Genomic DNA, 17,199 nt, shown 5'->3' with positions numbered 1-17,199 from the left:
CCCGGGCGGTATGGAGGTATCGGGACGAGTACTAACCCGAGCCCTGACCTCTGGTAATTTCTTGCCCTTAGACGTGCCGAGATCGGTCACGATTTTGTCCAGCTCGACCCCAAAGAGCAGCTTGCCTTTAAAAGGCAATCTAGCCAGGCGGGATTTAGAGGCGTGGTCAGCAGACCAATGTTTCAGCCAAAGCCACCGCCGCGCAGAGACTGTCTGAGCCATGCCTTTAGCTGAGGCTCTCCAGACATCATACAGCAAGTCTGCCAAATAGGCTAAGCCCGATTCCAGGGCCGGCCAATCAGCCCTCAAGGAATGATCCGAGGGGGAAGCCCGCTGCACCATAGTCCGGCACGCCCTGGCCACATAGGAGCCGCAAACTGAGGCCTGCAAACTTAAAGCAGCTGCCTCCAAGGACGACCTTAAGGCCGCCTCCAATCTTCTGTCTTGGGCGTCCTTTAGGGCCGTGCCACCTTCCACCGGCAACGCCGTTTTCTTAGTCACCGCAGTGATTAAAGAATCCACGGTAGGCCACAGATAGGCCTCACGTTCACTCACAGCCAAAGGATAGAGGCGGGACATAGCCCTAGCCACTTTAAGGCTCGTTTCCGGGACATCCCATTGAGCCGCAATTAAGGTGTGCATGGCATCATGCACGTGGAAGGTTCTAGGCGGGCGCTTCGTCCCCAGCATAATGGCAGAGCCAACAGGGGCTGAGGGAGAGACGTCCTCCGGAGAGGAAATCTTCAAAGTGTCCATGGCCTGTAACAACAGGTTGGGCAAATCCTCTGGGCTAAAAAGCCGCGCTGCAGAGGGGTCATCCGCTCCATCCGAGCGGGGATCTATCTCCTCCAAGGAATCCGCAAAGGATCGTTGGGAGACCTCAGACACGCTGCCCTCATCTACATCGGAGGAGACAAAAGTCCTCCAAGGCCTGGAAATCAACCCGAGGGCGTTTACCTCTGGGAACCTCAACCTCTTTATCAGAAGAGGGAGCAGGGGCAGCGTTTTGCATGAGGAAAGCCTGATGCAGCAGCAAAACAAACTCGGGGGAGAAACCCCCCAGACTGTGCACTTCCGCAGCCTGGGCAACAGCCCTAGACGCACTCTCAACCGGCGCTCGCAATAGCGGGGGAGAGACATGCTGCGCATCCAAAATGGCGTCCGGCGCGAAACTCCGTGAAGGAGCCGCGCGGGAAGAACGGCGCTTAACTTTAGCCGCTTTTGTGCCGTCGCCCAAATTAAGGGCGTTCATGGCATTAATGTCTCCAACCTCAAGGGCGGCCCCGAAGAAGCCGTCCGAGCCGCGTGGCCGGCCAAGATGGCGGAGGCGAGGAGCGGGGGTTGGGCGTTTATGGCGGGAAAAAACCGCCACGCCGGAGGAACGACCGGGACATTCATCGGTCACTAAACTATCACCCATCAAGGGCGAATCAGGTTGTAAAACCCCCGCATCCCCTCTAGAAGCGCTCCAGCGATCCGGGGAGCGACCCTTTGCGCCCTCGCCCTCCGACGCCATTGCCACGAGGAGAAGAATCGGGGAACCCCCTGCCCGCTATAAAAAGGTAAAATTACCTGCTTGCCGCTCCGAGCTATAACGAACTGGTGTCCCAGTGAGTAGCTGCAATGAACGTTTAAAGAAACGTCGAATTAAACGCCTTTAAAGACGTTTAAAAATATATATTTTTTTTTTTTTTAAACGGAGCCAGCGGGAGGGGGGAGAAAAGGAGGGACCTGGCACCACCAGGTTTGCACTTGCTCAAAAGAGCCCTCAACCCCAAGCCTCAACAAAACCTAAGGATTAGGCTTGGAGGCCTAGCCAGAGCTGCTGCTGTGTGTGACCACCACCTGCTGAGATAGAGAACATACTGGGGAGTTTCCGGCAGCACATGACCACATATAGGGAGGCAAAAGTTTGCTCTCTATCTCCACCTGCTGGTAGATGGACACAACCCACCAGTCTATGGATTGATCAGCTTGATGATATGGAAGCAATAGTGGCTTCTTGTAGGATTTTGATTTGCTGTTTCTATAACACTGGCACTGGTGAGTGTCTTAAATAGTATGGTGAAATGCTGAGAGGTTCTCATCACATATAAAAGAAATTTGGGGGAATATACAGCAATTGTTAGGGTTGAAATGGTTCTCAGATACTTTCAGAGTTATACTATTCAGTACAGCATTCCAGCATGTGCACAGATGTGTGCTGGTATAATTTTCTTCTGCTCAGATCCATATGCAGCTCTTATTGCCCTTAACACAAAACCGTGTGCTCTCACCAGTTCCGATCTTTCTGTACACCTCCCCCTCAGTTCTATCTTTTACTCATGCTGTTCATGGAGGCCAGAAAAAGGTTGCAAGCCCTGTACATTGGCAGCAAAAAGAAGAAATGGGCATTAGGATCCCACAAATAGTACTAGGGAAAAAGAAGCTAATCCTTCCTCATGCTTGACACTGTCCTCTGCATCTGCACAGAAGAGCTCATAGCCTCATTACCAAGATTCTAAATATGATGCACACTACTGTCTAATGCAAGGCTTTGCACAGTTTTAGCTTCCGGGCAAAACCCTTGTTTGCACCTATGTGCCCACAAAATTGTGCAACGAAGCCATGCTAACTGCTAACTTTACTGTTATCAGCCCCCAAGTTTCTAAATGTGACTTCAGTAAGCAAACTACATCCCTGCCTCTTGTCTGTATCTAAAAAAAAAAAAAGCACCGACATGGATAGAACAGAATTGTGTTAAATAAATAAAAGCAATTTACTTTGATTTAGCGTATATATTTTCATTGGTAGTTCAAGATGAGAGGGGCATAGTCTCTCCCCAGGGGGCTTACAGCCTAACGGATAGATATAGATATACTTAACCTGTGTTAATGCATTAACATGAATCATTAGTAAAATATGTCACCCTGGCAGTTATATTCCACTTCCAAGGACACTTCCTTTTCAAACGTGAAATACAATAAAAACACACACAATTTTAATAAAACCACTAAGCAAGCATTTACTGTAGTCACAGGCTCAGTCATCCAGGGCCTGCTTTAAATAACATGTGTTAATACATTAACACTAGTTAATCTAGCCTTAAATTTGTATGTGAGCCAAGGGAGGGTACAGTGCCTTATCCAAGGTCCCAAGGAGTATCAGCAGGATGTGAACCGTAAGTTCCCTTTTCTCAGACTACAGCTCTAGCCACTCCGTTACTCCCCCACTCCTCTTCAGACATACAAGCTGCCATGTCTTGCCAATATCTAATCAAGGGACTCTCACCACCTCTCTATTGAACTCGAGATACAATGCTTTTCACATAAAATTATTTAACTCTCCTGCAGTTCACTGTGCATAACAAACTGTATACAGAACATGTACGTTAAGACTCAAGCCACATTTCATTCACAGGATTCTTGTCAGGGCCTGATATTTTTTCCTGGCATAACAGAGGAATTATCCAAAAATATTGCATATGAGCTTTCAGAACTATACAAGTCCCTTGGTTCAGATCTGACATACAGGGCAATTCTCTCACATAGCACCTAGAAAGAAAAGACACGTGGAGGCGTATTTTCAAAGCAATTAGATTTACAAAGTTCCATAGGTTCCTATGCAACTTTGTAAATCTAAGTGCTTTGAAAATGAGCCCCATAGGCACTTATTTTATTTTTTTTAAAGGCAATATATATGTAGCTATATGCCCTAAGTACATATGATACACCTTTGAGGGAGGTAATTATGTGCATGTATAAGCCAATAAGAATACACACAGAAGTGCTAATCTCACCCTCGCTGTGCCTGTTCTCTGCGCTTGGGTATGTCTGCATATATGCCCTGGTATTCTATATAATCGCTCCAAGATTTCTGCAGGGAAATCAAAGCATATTCCATAACAATGCACATAACTTAATTAGTTAACAAGCCAATTAGTGCTGATAATTAGATGTTAACCAATTATCAGCACTAATTGGCATTAATTAGAATTTACACACACTACTTGCTAAGCGTATTCTGTAGCATGGTATGCGTAAATATAAGTCACATAGTTGAAAAGTAGGCATAATTATGGGTGTGGAATGGGCAGGTCATGGGCATTTCTAAAATCTAGGCGCATTGTTATAGAATACACCGCCTAATTTATAGAATACGTGCCTAATTTAGACAATGGAACTTACACCAGGTTTTACTTGGCCTAATTGACCGTGACTAAATTTAGTTGTGTGGACCAGCACTTGGTGTATTCTATAAACTGCGCAGAAATTTAGGCTTATTCTATAAAGTATGTCTAAAGTAAAACCTACTTTATAGAATACTAGTAAAAAAGCCCTGTTTCTGATGCAAATGAAACGGGGGCTAGCAATGTTTTCTTCTGTGTGCATGTGGGAGTGTGTGTGTCCCTGCCCTCTGGCCTCTCTCCCCTCTGAGTCCTTCACTGTTACAGAGCCAGCGATTTGATTTCGTGCTCTGCTGTTTTCCTTCACTGACTATGTTACAGAGAGGGCGGGGCAGACACTCATACGAAAACCGGATATCTCGCCCCCTTCACACTTCCGGCTGGAGGCTTCATAGAACGTTGGTGTTGCCTTTTATATAGAGAGATGCCTAAGCGAATTTCATTTCATCACCAAATTTTTACATGTGATATATAGAATTTAGCCCATATTGTGTAAAAATAAGTGCTGTTTCTGGGTTCAGTGCTTGTGTTACAGCTGTGCACTGACAGCTTAGAACACAGCTTTCTAATGCAAGCCTAATGTGAAATTTTTGCTTGCTGATGCAGTAACCAAACTATATGCAAATAGGACCTGACCAAAACCTGTACGTCATCCTGGAAGAGCACACCGGATGCATGCATAAAAGGTTCTGTGTGAAGGTAGCTGGAGTTGCACACAAATCTGAGCAGAAAATATGCATCGACACGCATCTGTGCATGTTCTGGAATGCTGTTCTGTGCATATTTTTGCAGTACCAATATTTATATGAAGTATAGCCTTCCAGAATCCAAAATATAGAACAGAAAAAGTTCTCTACGATGACGAATCACAGAAGGCAAAAGTAGAGACTAATAGACGATTCACCACTGGAGACGTGAGTCCAACAGTCTTTATTATATCAGAGATAACGACCCGACACAGGCCGTGTTTCGACGCTAAAAAGCGTCTGCATCAGGGGTCAATAAATACACCAAGTAATGAATGCAAAACGAAGAGTCCTACTTGTATATGTGTTGTCAACTCACTGATCACGTAGCACCAAACAGAATGTGCTGGATACAAACTATCAGAGCAAAATGTGCTAATACAGTTTTCTTGTTCACAGCTCTAGCCACCCTTAGCACAGAACCGTGTGCTCTCATGGTCCAGTTCTTCTAGCACATCTCCCCTTAGCTCTGCCTTTTACCCATGCTCTTTATGGAGGTCAGAAAATAGTTGTGGGTCCTGTACTCGTGCTCTCTCAGCCCTCTAGCCAAATTAGTTCAAGACCCTGGCTTTAGAGCTTGCTAAGCTGATGACATTTTAGTAGCATACCTAGATCCAAAACAACCTGATCTCAACAGTTGCATCACTGACTCAACCATACTGCTGGCTGGTCATCCGACAACTGACTAGTTTTAAACCCCGTCAAGACATCCCCTCTGTCCACCTTCTCCTAGGTCACCCTGTTAAATTGGTGAATTCCTTTAAATATTTAGGCACGGTCCTCGATTTTCAGCTTCCCTTTGAACCTCAGGTTCCTGCTACAGCTGGCAGCTTCTTGTTTGCCTCATGACAATTTCGGTCCATCCAGCATTACACTTAGATAATTCTGCCCAACATTCTATTTGTACTATTGACATCCCAGCTTGATTATGGCACTTTCCCTGATAATAAAGGTTCAATTATCCTAACACCAATACCAAAAAACAATTCAATCACCAAAACTGATGTAACAAACTACAGACCAGTAGCCTCCATTCCTTTGATGATAAAGGTGATGGAAGGAATAGTAGTAGCGCAAACTATGGACTACCTTTCACATTTCTCCTTACTACATAAATCGAAATCAGGTTTCAGACCATGCAGTAGAACCGAGACTGTCCTTACTACCCTAGTATCAAATCTCAGAAAAGAAATTATCATAGGGTCTAAGATCTTAATAATGCAGTTCGATATGTCTAGCGCATTCGATGTAGTAGATCATAATATCCTACTAAACATACTAGACAACCTTGGTATACGTGGCAAAGTCCACAGATGGTTTCAATGATTCCTGAAATCAAGATCTTACAAAGTGAAAATGAAAAGGACCTTATCCTTTCCTTGGTCACTGGACTGTGGCGTCCCTCAGGACACTCCATTATCACCCATTCTGTTTAACATAATGATGTCACCACTAGGCAACAGATTAGAAACAGCAGTTTGACTTATGTTTAACTTTTTTGCCCTATATATCACCTTGAGTGAATTCTTTTAAAATGGCGGTAAATAAATCCTAATAAACAAGTACATTGTGAAGAAACGGTGTGTTTTAAGCCTGTAAAATATATTGGATATTTTCCTGTCTTAAATATGTCTGAAGTGTATTTCTCCTGTTTGGCCAGCAGATGGTGCATGTATATGCTTAAAGCTGTTACAGAGGACTGACTTCTCTTTCTTTTAGTTGGCACACAAATAATAGGAAGTGCCTATAGTGATGTAACCAGTTTTTATTTGAGAGAGAGAGAGAGAGAGAGAGAGATATCTTTCCTTCCTCCTCCCCCCCCCCCCCCCCAATTGGAGGGTTGGCCCCTGCAGTGAAGTTACAGCCGGTATTCACTACACACATCGATGGTTCTAAATAATGCAAACAGAGGTCAGGCTGGGTTCCCTGCCTGTCCACTTTAATAGAAGAGAGAACCATCAAAGAACTAGGAAGATGGAGGAGTTCAAGATATGTAACGGGTGAATAGGAGAGGGAGAGGGTTGTGGAGAGGCATAAGGAAAACTGGGAGGAAAAGGAAAAATAAATAGGTATGACAGATGCAGGATGAAAGGAGATCAAAGATTCTACTTATCAAAATGACTCATAAATGTTACACTGTCAATGTAAAGAGGTATATACCCCATCAACCTGTGTACCTTAAGAGTCCATATTACACTAATTAACCTCAGCAGAATTTCCTAAGAGGCTGGTTTACTAGGAAGGGTCTGAGGGCAGAATAAAAGCACAGAGCAGGGTAAAGGAATACATTGCATCCCTGAAAAAGTCCTACAAGTCTGAGAATGAAGAACCATAATTGCTGCTCTGAAGCAACCGTGGCTTCCTTGTCATCAAGCAGATGAATCCATTATGAGTGGGTTGTGTCCATCAACCAGCAGGGGGAGATAGAGAGCACTGAAAAACCACAGTGCCTCATGGCCATCTAGCTCCATCTGCCTCTTCCGTATTCTCCATCTCCCCAGCAGGGTGGTTGCAGCTTGTTCAAGCTCCTTCAGAAAATCTGCCTGGGGTGGCTCCTGTGCTTTTGCCAGTTGTAGCAGGGGTGTGGTGGCTGATGGTGCCCACTTTAAAGGCAAATAGGTTAGCCCTTTCCTTGCCTTACCCCCGATGTGGAAGTAGACAAATAGGCAAGCCCTGTCCCTGCCTTTGCCCAAGCTGTGGATGCAGGCACATAGGTTCGCTCTTTCCCACGCTACTGATCCTCCGGAGTTGGAAATTTGCCTCTTTCGCTGTTGCCTCAAACGTTCCTCACAGCGTTTAAAAAAAAAAGGTTGCATCGCGCTTTGGCGCTGCGATCCCAGAAAAGAGGTTTTCTTCCGATTGTGCAGCGTGACCGGAGCTCGGAGACATGGTCTGGTGAGGTAAGAGCTTTTTCTAGCTCCACCAGGGAGGGCCCGCGTTCGGGACGATTTTGGCACGAGTCCGCCATTTTGAAATTCCACCGTTTTCGGCGATGGCTGCTGAGAAAGTAAAGCGCTGTTCCGTTTCTGGCAAGCGCAAATCTGCAGCGGGGCTCTGTAAGGCATGCTTTTCAGATGGTAGAGCCGGCCTGAGCATGGCGAGCGATGTTCCTTCCCGCTCCGTGGAGCTGGCAGCGGGCGCCATTTTGGAACAGCATGGCGAGACCCCCTGCTGAGGCAGAGGGGTTTGAGCCTGGAGGGGCACCTCGTGTAGAGGCTAATAAAAGAGCTGTTTCCCCCAGACTGGAACCGGGAGGCCAGGGTGAGCCATTTTCCCCTGAATTTGTTTTATTGCTGCATAATGCATATATATTAAAAAGAGCTCTTCCGCAGGGATCCTCTGCGGCCCTGCTTTCTGTATCCCCTCCAGTGGAGTCTGGCCTTGGATTACCGTCAGGCGCGTTTTCCCCTGACAGATGGCCACAAGACAAGCGCAGAAGGGTGGATTCCCCTTCAGAGAGTGGCGCACACCCCCTCCCCCCCCCCCCCCCCCCCCCCCCCCCCTGTAGTCAGGATGTGAGGACTCTGAGGAGTCTGGCAGGCCTTTGTGGTCTGGAGAGCCAGAAGGTGGTGCAGGATTGCCACCGGATCCAGATGATCCTTCCGCAGTGAGGATTTTCCACCGCAATGAGCTGCCAGCGCTTATTACTGATGTCTTGCAGGTCCTCTCTATAGAAGACCCTAGGAGTATGGAGACCTCCTGTGGTAATCCGAGGATGGCAAGTACTAAGAAGCCTGCTCAAGCCTTTCCTTTGCATGACTCCATCCAAGAGCTTATCACGGCTCAATGGGCTGACCCCGAGGGGCCTTTGAAAGTCGCCAGGGCTATGGGGCAATTATACCCTCTAAGTGAGGAGCATTTGGCGCGCCTAGCAGTGCCTAAAGTGGATGCCCTAGTCACGGCTGTGACAAAGAAAATTACCCTCCCAGTGGAAGGAGGAGTTGCCCTTAAGGACATGCAGGACTGATGCCTGGAGGCAGCTATGAAATGGTCCTTTGAAATTTCAGGCCTATCCTTACGGGGGTCTGCATGCAGCTGCTACGCTGCCCGAGCCTGCCTCGCTTGGTTACAACAGGCAATGGAACAGCCCGGAGATGGAGCGGAGCCCCTTACGGAGGTGGCACTGCGGATGGAGTCGGTCTTGTCATTTTTGGCTGACGCCCTTTATGATCTGGTCAGAGCTTCGGCTAAACAGATGGCTGTAGCGGTGGCGGCTTGCCATCTTCTGTGGCTACGGCATTGGGCAGCTGACATGGCCTCTAAGCAAAGGTTGGTGAAGTTGCCCTTTCAAGGCCTTCTCCTGTTTGTTGAGGAGTTGGAGAAAATTGTGAAAGGCCTGGGGGATGCCAAACCCCAGCGCTTACCCGAGGATAGGCCACGGCCTTCTTCCAAGTGTCAGGCGGTTCCCTCCTCTTACAGACCTCGTTTCCATGAAGCTAGAAGGTACCGCCCAGGGCGTTCTACTGGGTTCACTTCACGTGCCCGTTTTCAGCAGAGGAACTCCTTTCGTTCGGACAAACGTTCCGCAGCAGCAGGCTCAAGACCTGGAGTTCAAGGGTGACCCTCTCTATGATGGTGCGCTGGCCCCCTCCTCTATTCCTGTGATAGGAGGACAACTTTCCCTCTTTCTCAAGGAGTGGGCCAAGATTTTCTCAGATCAGTGGGTCTTGGACCTGATCAGAGAAGGCTACAGAATAGAATTCAATGCCCCGATAAGAGACATGTTTGTGGAGTCCCGATGCGGTTCTGCCGCCAAACGGGCGGCGGTAGAGGTGACTTTGCAAGGCTTGCTTCACATTGGGGTGGTTTCCCCCGTGCCTCCTGCCGAATGCGGCTCTGGCCGTTACTCCATTTTCGGCCTATCCTGGACTTAAAACAAGTCAACAAGTCTCTGAACGTGCTGCATTTCCACGTGGAAACCCTGCGCTCCGTCATAGCGGCGGTACAGCCTGGAGAGTTTCTCACGTCTCTGGACCTGAAAGAAGCTTACTTGCACATACCAATTTGCCCCCGCACCAGAGGTTTCTGCGTTTTGCGGTGATGGGAAAACATTTCCAGTTTCGGGCCTTGCCTTTTGGCCTCGCCACAGCTCCCCAAAACTTTTCCAAGGTAATGGTGGTAGTAGCTGCTTTTCTCAGATGAGAGGGTATCCGGGTTCACCCGTACCTAGACGACTGGCTCATCAGAGCAGACTCTGCAGAAGAGAGTCATTAGGTTACAGCCAGAGCGGTCTCAGTACTGCAATCTCTGGGCTGGGTTGTCAATATAGCCAAAAGTCACCTGACCCCCTCTCAACCTCTAGAATATTTGGGGGTCTGGTTCGACACAGCCTCGGGGTATGTATACCTACCTGAGCAAAGGCGGTGCAAGCTTCAGAACCAGGTCCATCTGCTCCTGAGGATGCCTCGCCCGCGAGCTTGGGACATAGTCCAGCTGTTGGGGTCGATGACGGCCACTTTGGAAGTGACGCCTTGGGCGAGAGCGCACCTGAGACCTCTGCAGTGTTCCCTGCTTCAACGGTGGTCTCCACTATCTCAGGATTATCAATGCAGACTCATGTGGCTCCCTGCGGCCCGGCTCAGTATGGAGTGGTGGCTCTCAGACAGCATGCTGCGGCGAGGAATGCCGATAGCACTCCCCGATTGGTGCCTGGTGGTAACAGATGCCAGCCTGAAAGGCTGGGGTGCACATTGCCGGGGAAGGCATGCCCAGGGTCTTTGGACACCCGAGGAGTTGGAGTGGTCCATCAATCGCTTGGAGTTGAAAGCGATTTTCCAGGCGCTTCTGGCCTTTCAATTGACCCTGGAAGGATTGGCTGTCAGAGTTCTGTTGGACAACACGACAGCAGTGGCCTACATAAATCGCCAAGGAGGCACTCAGTGCATAGCACTAGCAGCGCAGGCCGCGCAGATTTGCCACTGGGCTGAGCTTCATCTGCAGTTTCTGTCAGCAGCTCATATTGCAGGTCAGAGCAATGTGCATGCTGATTATCTGAGCAGGAATCAAATCGACCCAGCGGAATGGGAACTTGCAGACGAAGTATTCCTGCAGATATGTGCCAAATGGGGAAAGCCCGTAATGGATCTTATGGTGTCAAGCACAAATGCCAAAGTCCCATGCTTCTACAGCAGACAGAGAGATCCTCGCTCGTCAGGGTTGGATGCCTTGGCTCAACCCTGGCCTCAGGGCCTCCTGTATGTGTTCCCTCCATGGCCCTTGATAGGGTGAGTACTCCTGCGGATTCGGCTCCACCAAGGAGAGGTGGTTCTCATTGCCCCGGATTGGCCCAGGAGGCCGTGGTATGCGGACCTCCGGCGGATGCTGGTAGAGGATCCCCTGCCGTTACCTCTGGTACCGAATCTGTTGTCATAGGGTCCGGTCACCATGGAGGACGCCTGCCGCTTTGGTCTTAAGGCATGGCTATTGAGAGGGCGCAATTGAGAGACAAGGGATATTCCAGTAAAGTAATTTCCACTTTCCTACAGTCCCACAAGCGTTCCACTTCCGTGGCTTATGCCAGGATTTGGCGCCAATTTGAGGCTTGGTGTGCTTCTAAAGCGATTACACCCATGCGGGCTTCTGTCTCGCCGATACTTGACTTTTTGCAGGATGGTTTACAAAAAGGCTTGGCCTATAATTCCATGCGTGTTCAAGTGGCAGCCTTAGCATGTTTTCGAGGGAAGGTCGCTGGCCTCTCTCTGGCTGCTTGCCTGGATGTGACACGGTTTCTTAGAGGGGTGCTTCGGCTCCATCCTCCCATGCGGGCTCCGTGTCCGGCCTGGAACCTGGGGTTAGTTTTAAAGGCCCTTCAGTGTTCGCCCTTTGAGCCGCTTAGGCGAGCTTCGGAGAAGGATGTGACCTTAAAGACGGTCTTTTTGGTGGCCGTGACATCGGCGAGATGGGTATCTGAGCTCCAGGTGCTGTCCTGTCGAGACCCATTTCTGCAATTCTCAGAGTCCGGAGTAATGGTGCATAAGGTGCCTTCCTTCATGCCTAAGGTGGTTTCAGCGTTTCACCTAAACCAGCCTATTTTCCTGCCCTCCTTTTCTAAAAAGGAGTTTCCAGAAGCCTATGGGCAATTGCACTTTCTGGATGTGCGAATGCCTCTGTTGCAATATCTGCGCATGTCAAATGCCTTCAGGACCTCTGACCATCTTTTTGTTCTTTTGTCAGGTCTGCGCAGAGGGTCTCCAGCGTCTAAGACCACTATAGCCCGTTGACTCAAAGAAGCTTTGAGCATATCTGCTATCTGGCCGGCCTCCGCCTGAAGCCTTTAAGGCACATTCCACAAGAGCGATTTCCTCTTCTTGGGCTGAAACTGGAGCACTCTCTCTTCAGAGATATGTAGTGCAGCTACTTGGGCTTTGAAGCTCTCTTTTGCCCAACATTACAGGCTGGATGTGGCTGCCAGGAGAGACGCGCATTTTGGAGCACAAGTGCTGGCACGTGGTATGGCTTTTTCCCACCCTATCTAGGGATTGCTTTGATACATCCCACTCGTAATGAATTCATCTGCTTGATGACAAGGAAGGGAAAATTAGGTTCCTACCTTGGTAATTTTCTTTCCTTTAGTCATAGCAGATGAATCCATGAGCCCTCCCTCAGTGGTTCATTATGCAATTCATGTTACTTTTATGTTCAGTTTTTCCTGTAGATATGTTCCCTCATTGGGAGAAGTTGGAAAACAGTCTTCAGGATTTCTGTTTAGTTACAGGAGGATGAGTTCATTCCCTCCAGGAGGATGAGTTCATTCCCTCCTTTGAATTATAGCTCCAGTTTTGGGGCGTTCAACTGCTGTGAGGAGTTCATGTTATTATGCTTTGCGGTGTAACACTGCTTTGGAAGCTTCAAATACTGAAGAGGCAGATGGAGCTAGCTGGCCATGAGGCACTATGGTTTTTCAGTGCTCTCTATCTCCCCCTGCTGGTTGATGGACACAACCCACTCATAATGGATTCATCTGCTATGACTAAAGGAAAGAAAATTACCAAGGTAAGAACCTAATTTTCCCATCTGCTGAACAGATTTCAGACTAGTGACTGATGAAGCTCCAACAGCCCAACACAGACAATGACTGGACTGCTCACATGGAGACCCTTCTGTGACACTTGCTACTTTTTAGGTGCATTTCTCACGAGTACCTATTGTGGAGGGTCAGTACATTTTTCTGATCATCCATTCATACACATCTGTGTGCCTGTGAATGCACACAGAGTAACGAGAACCATGGCAAGGACTAGTGAGCTGCAGGATGGCAGAAGCAATGGAATGCAGGGAGCCCTGGACTCATCACCAGGAAGATCTGGAGGAAAAAAGACGGCAGCTCAGGATGCAGAAAATGGAATAGTGGTAGGGAGTGAAGGCTATGCCACTAGAAGATCTGAAGGAGTCATCCAACAGACAAAAAGATTGTGGAAGTTGGGAATTTAGGGGTGGGGGAAGACGAGACAGCAAAACAGAGAGAACATGGGGACACAGAATGAGTGCAAGGGGGAAAGAAAGTGGGAGAGTGCAAGGAGAAGGAGTACAAGATGTACATATCTCCCCCTATCTTCCCACATGGACAACCTCCTAAACAACCATATACCCCCTACATATTCCCCAGACATCTACTCCCTCCCCCAGACCAAAATATACATACCATACCACTGGCACCCCTCTCTTCTCAACTGCACAGCTGCTTTAATCCTACAAAGATGCATGGTACCATGTGTCTCCCCACCAAGCCCCCCAATACAAACACACCTGAGTCTGTGAATGGAGCAAGGAGAAATGCCACAGTTCCACACCATAAGTGTGCATTTTCAAATTTGCTACTTTTATTTATTTTGCCTGTTCCGCTCAAAACTGGGGTTTCCGGTTTTGGCTAAAACCGAATCTGTGGCCAAAATCTGACATACGGTTTTGGCCGAAGCCAAAACTGGGGTGGCACAGCCTCCCTGTTCGCGACCAAAAGTGGGCTGCACAGTCCTTCTGCCTCCCCCCCAACCATTATTTGAAGTGAAAATTCCTATACCTTCCCATTTCTGAGAGGGCAGCAAACCGAACTTACCACGGTCCCAGTTCAACATATTTCTGAAATGAACACTAGAATTATGTTTATAAACAGAATAAGTAGGCTGTTAGGAATACACAGGCACTGTCGGTTTACACTTTTCAAGGAACTGGAGTTTGATGGTCTTATATAAGCTCCTAGGCAAATTCTGCTTGTGTCAAAAAGCAACACATTTTCTGGAAAGGCTCTAGTTTCTCCATATACATTACTGTGTATCCAACCCCAAAGAGCTGTTGAGCATTTTTCACCAAAAAGAAAAGAGTCTTAAGCTAGCAGCATACAGTCAACTGGAGTGAAAAATACACAAGAGATTTGTAGACGACTTAAGAATCAGTGGATAATACTCATACAGCTACAGCAGTAGAGTAATCGGAATTCCAAAAAGACGTGGGACAAGGATTACTAAGCAGTAGAGAACAGAGGAAAAAGCAGAAAATCAAGTCAGGTCTGTGGTATTGCAGCAAGAAGAGAAACCAGGTGAACCAATGCACTTGACAGTCTTGATCTGCTTTTGATTTGTGTGGTAAGTACTTACACAGCTTCTTTTCATCCAGCATAGGGCCAGGAGAGTCCATATTAAGGAGTGCCTCTGCAGCTTCAATAGTCTCCATTGTTTCATCTCCATTCTGACATGAAGCCTCCACTGCAGAGCATGAAAACAAGGTCACATGAAATCCAGCTTTGCATCCTCTTCACTTTTATGTCATTATAAACACTCCTACACAGAGGGGAAGTAGTAACAGAATAATTCCAACCTTAAGGTTCTTAAGGTTCTCTCTTTTTCTTCGCGTTAAATGGCAAAAAATTACATTAAAGATTTACAAAGATCATCTAAACAGAGTTTACCATTGGCACAGAACTTTTGGATTCAGTATATCCTGAGGACACTAGGGTATCCCAAAACTATACTATCAACTAGCAGGAATTATTTTACAGACATACAAAAGGAGCCCTGGTGCATGGCCCTCAGCTGAGGGGAATTACAGCAATTACCTGATTGTTTGTGTAATTATGTATTTGGATTTAACTCACACATTCTTCAATATTAGTTAAAGGTGAGTTACATTCAGGTACACTAGATATTTCCCTGTCCCCCGAGGGCTTACACTCTACGGGGCCCTTTTACTAAGCTGCGGTAGGGCTACTGCGTGGATAGCACGCGCCAAATCGACCCTACTGCTGGGGTAGCACGGGCGCCCAGTGGTAGTTCTGAAGTTGACGTGCACAGTTTCCCATGGTAGAAAATAATTTTCTACCAAAGGAGGCGTTTCCAGCGGTAATCCGCAGTGTGGCCACGTTACCGTGTGCTGCCTGATTACTGCACAAGTAGTGCATGAGCCCTAACTGCCTTCTAAATAGGTGGCAGTAAAGACTCAGAATAGCCACACGCTAATTTTAATATTAGCGCGCGGCCATTTACTACCCCGTTTTAAAAAAAGACCCGTCTCCTGCCACTGTAAAAAAAAAAAAAATGGCCCAGCGCGCACTAATTTCACACACCAAAACTAGTGCAGGCCACTTCTTACCGCAGCTTAGTAAAAGGGCCCCTAGGTTTGTACCCAAGGCAATGGAGGGTAAGTGACTTGCCCAAGATCACAAGGAGCAGTGATAGAATTTGAACTGGGCTCAGTGTTCTAACCACTAGGCGACTCTTGCACTCTCTTATATCTCCTCTCAATTTACATTAGCTGAAATGTGGAAACTCCACAAAGAGTTGTGATTAGAGCCAATTTCAAGCAACATTATCGGGCTCTTGTGCTGATTAGCGTTATGGATGAACAGACTGGCAAGGATAAATGTGCTGTTGAACTGGCTCGTAATCTGTCACTGTTGGATTCCCTACATATGCAGAAAGAAGCCTGGAATCATGTTACACAGGCAACCATTGTGAACTGCGGGCAAGCTTTGTTAAGGATGTGGAGAGGGACGAAACAGATGCAGCTGTTGCAAACGCGTCAGATGAACAGGTTATTGACATTCCAGCCGGTGTTACTGAAGAGGAGTTTCATCGCTACGTAGCTGTTGATTACGATCTACAAACAGCTGATGACAGCACTGATGTCGAGATATGCGACTACACGCAGGCAACAACGGCTGATGATGAAATGAGCAGCGAGGCACATGCTGACGAAATTCAACAACCTCCTCCTGTCACTTTTGCAAGAGTGCTGGAGAGTCTCTACACCGTGCGGGCCTATCTGGAGGCTACTGGATGTCAGTGCTCTGACAGTTTTTACCGTATGGCAGACATAGTCTATGGAACTCACAGACGCAATAGTGTACAGAGGACTATAACGGATTACTTCAAGTAAGCCTAACGTCAGTTAACGGAGACTGTATACTGCATGTATAATAATAAACAGTACTGTACATATGTTTATCAGACATCAAGCTTCTTTGGGTCACAACGGTTAAGTGCACGCTCCGGTTAACTGCATGCATTTCTTTGGTCCCAGACCCTTGCACTTAAGCAGATTGCACTGTACATACATAAGTACATACATACATCCTAAACACTTTGTCCAAATTAAAAAATACATAAATAAAAAAAATCATCTATATTTAATAAGACAAAAGTGAGAATCTTGCTCAACAAATGTTTTGCTACCCAGAATCTCTTCTTTCTCCTTCATAACAGCATGGGGCAGATGGCAGAGCATGCCAAAAGGAACAACAGTTGTGCAAAGTCAGACATACATTTACAGCAGTAACTAATAGCTCTGACACTGGATTTCAGACCCTCTCCTGGACAAAAATTATAGCCTGGGACCACATGCAGAGCAAAGGTAGCCAGTGTCTGCCCTGCAGGACACAAACCACAGGAACCTTACAGCAGCACCTATGCCTATTCATGCTGGTCCTACCTCACTGTTGGGGAAGTGGTTGTCAGTGGGCATCCAGTTCTTAATTTCATTGCATACAAAGAAAAAAAAACCCAACACCTTAGTTTTTTTTTATCCAATAACACAGATTAGGTGTTTTTGCATCCATTACTTCATTAAACTGAGTGAATATGGACTAGAAATATACTACAGCTCTCCATATTGTAACAAGTGTTCTCCACAAACAGGAGAAATCATATACAGTGGTGGAAATAAGTATTTGATCCCTTGCTGATTTTGTAAGTTTGCCCACTGACAAAGACATGAGCAGCCCATAATTGAAGGGTAGGTTATTGGTAACAGTGAGAGATAGCACATCACAAATTAAATCCGGAAAATCACATTGTGGAA

At 47.1% G+C, this 17,199-nt stretch overlaps 1 protein-coding gene across 1 annotated transcript in view; it reads right to left on the bottom strand.

Annotated features, from left to right (window-relative positions):
- Positions 1 to 17,199, bottom strand: part of ELF1 (E74 like ETS transcription factor 1) — a 303,862-nt gene that overhangs the window by 60,665 nt on the left and 225,998 nt on the right. Inside the window, exon 5 of the mRNA XM_030200555.1 lies at positions 14,502 to 14,609. Coding sequence (XP_030056415.1) covers positions 14,502 to 14,609 — 108 coding nt within the window. The remainder of the gene's footprint in view (positions 1 to 14,501; positions 14,610 to 17,199) is intronic.

This window comes from Microcaecilia unicolor, chromosome 4 (genome assembly GCF_901765095.1).
Source record: "Microcaecilia unicolor chromosome 4, aMicUni1.1, whole genome shotgun sequence".
Classification (NCBI taxonomy): Eukaryota; Metazoa; Chordata; class Amphibia; order Gymnophiona; family Siphonopidae; genus Microcaecilia; species Microcaecilia unicolor.
This window is presented reverse-complemented; position numbering and strand designations above follow the sequence as displayed.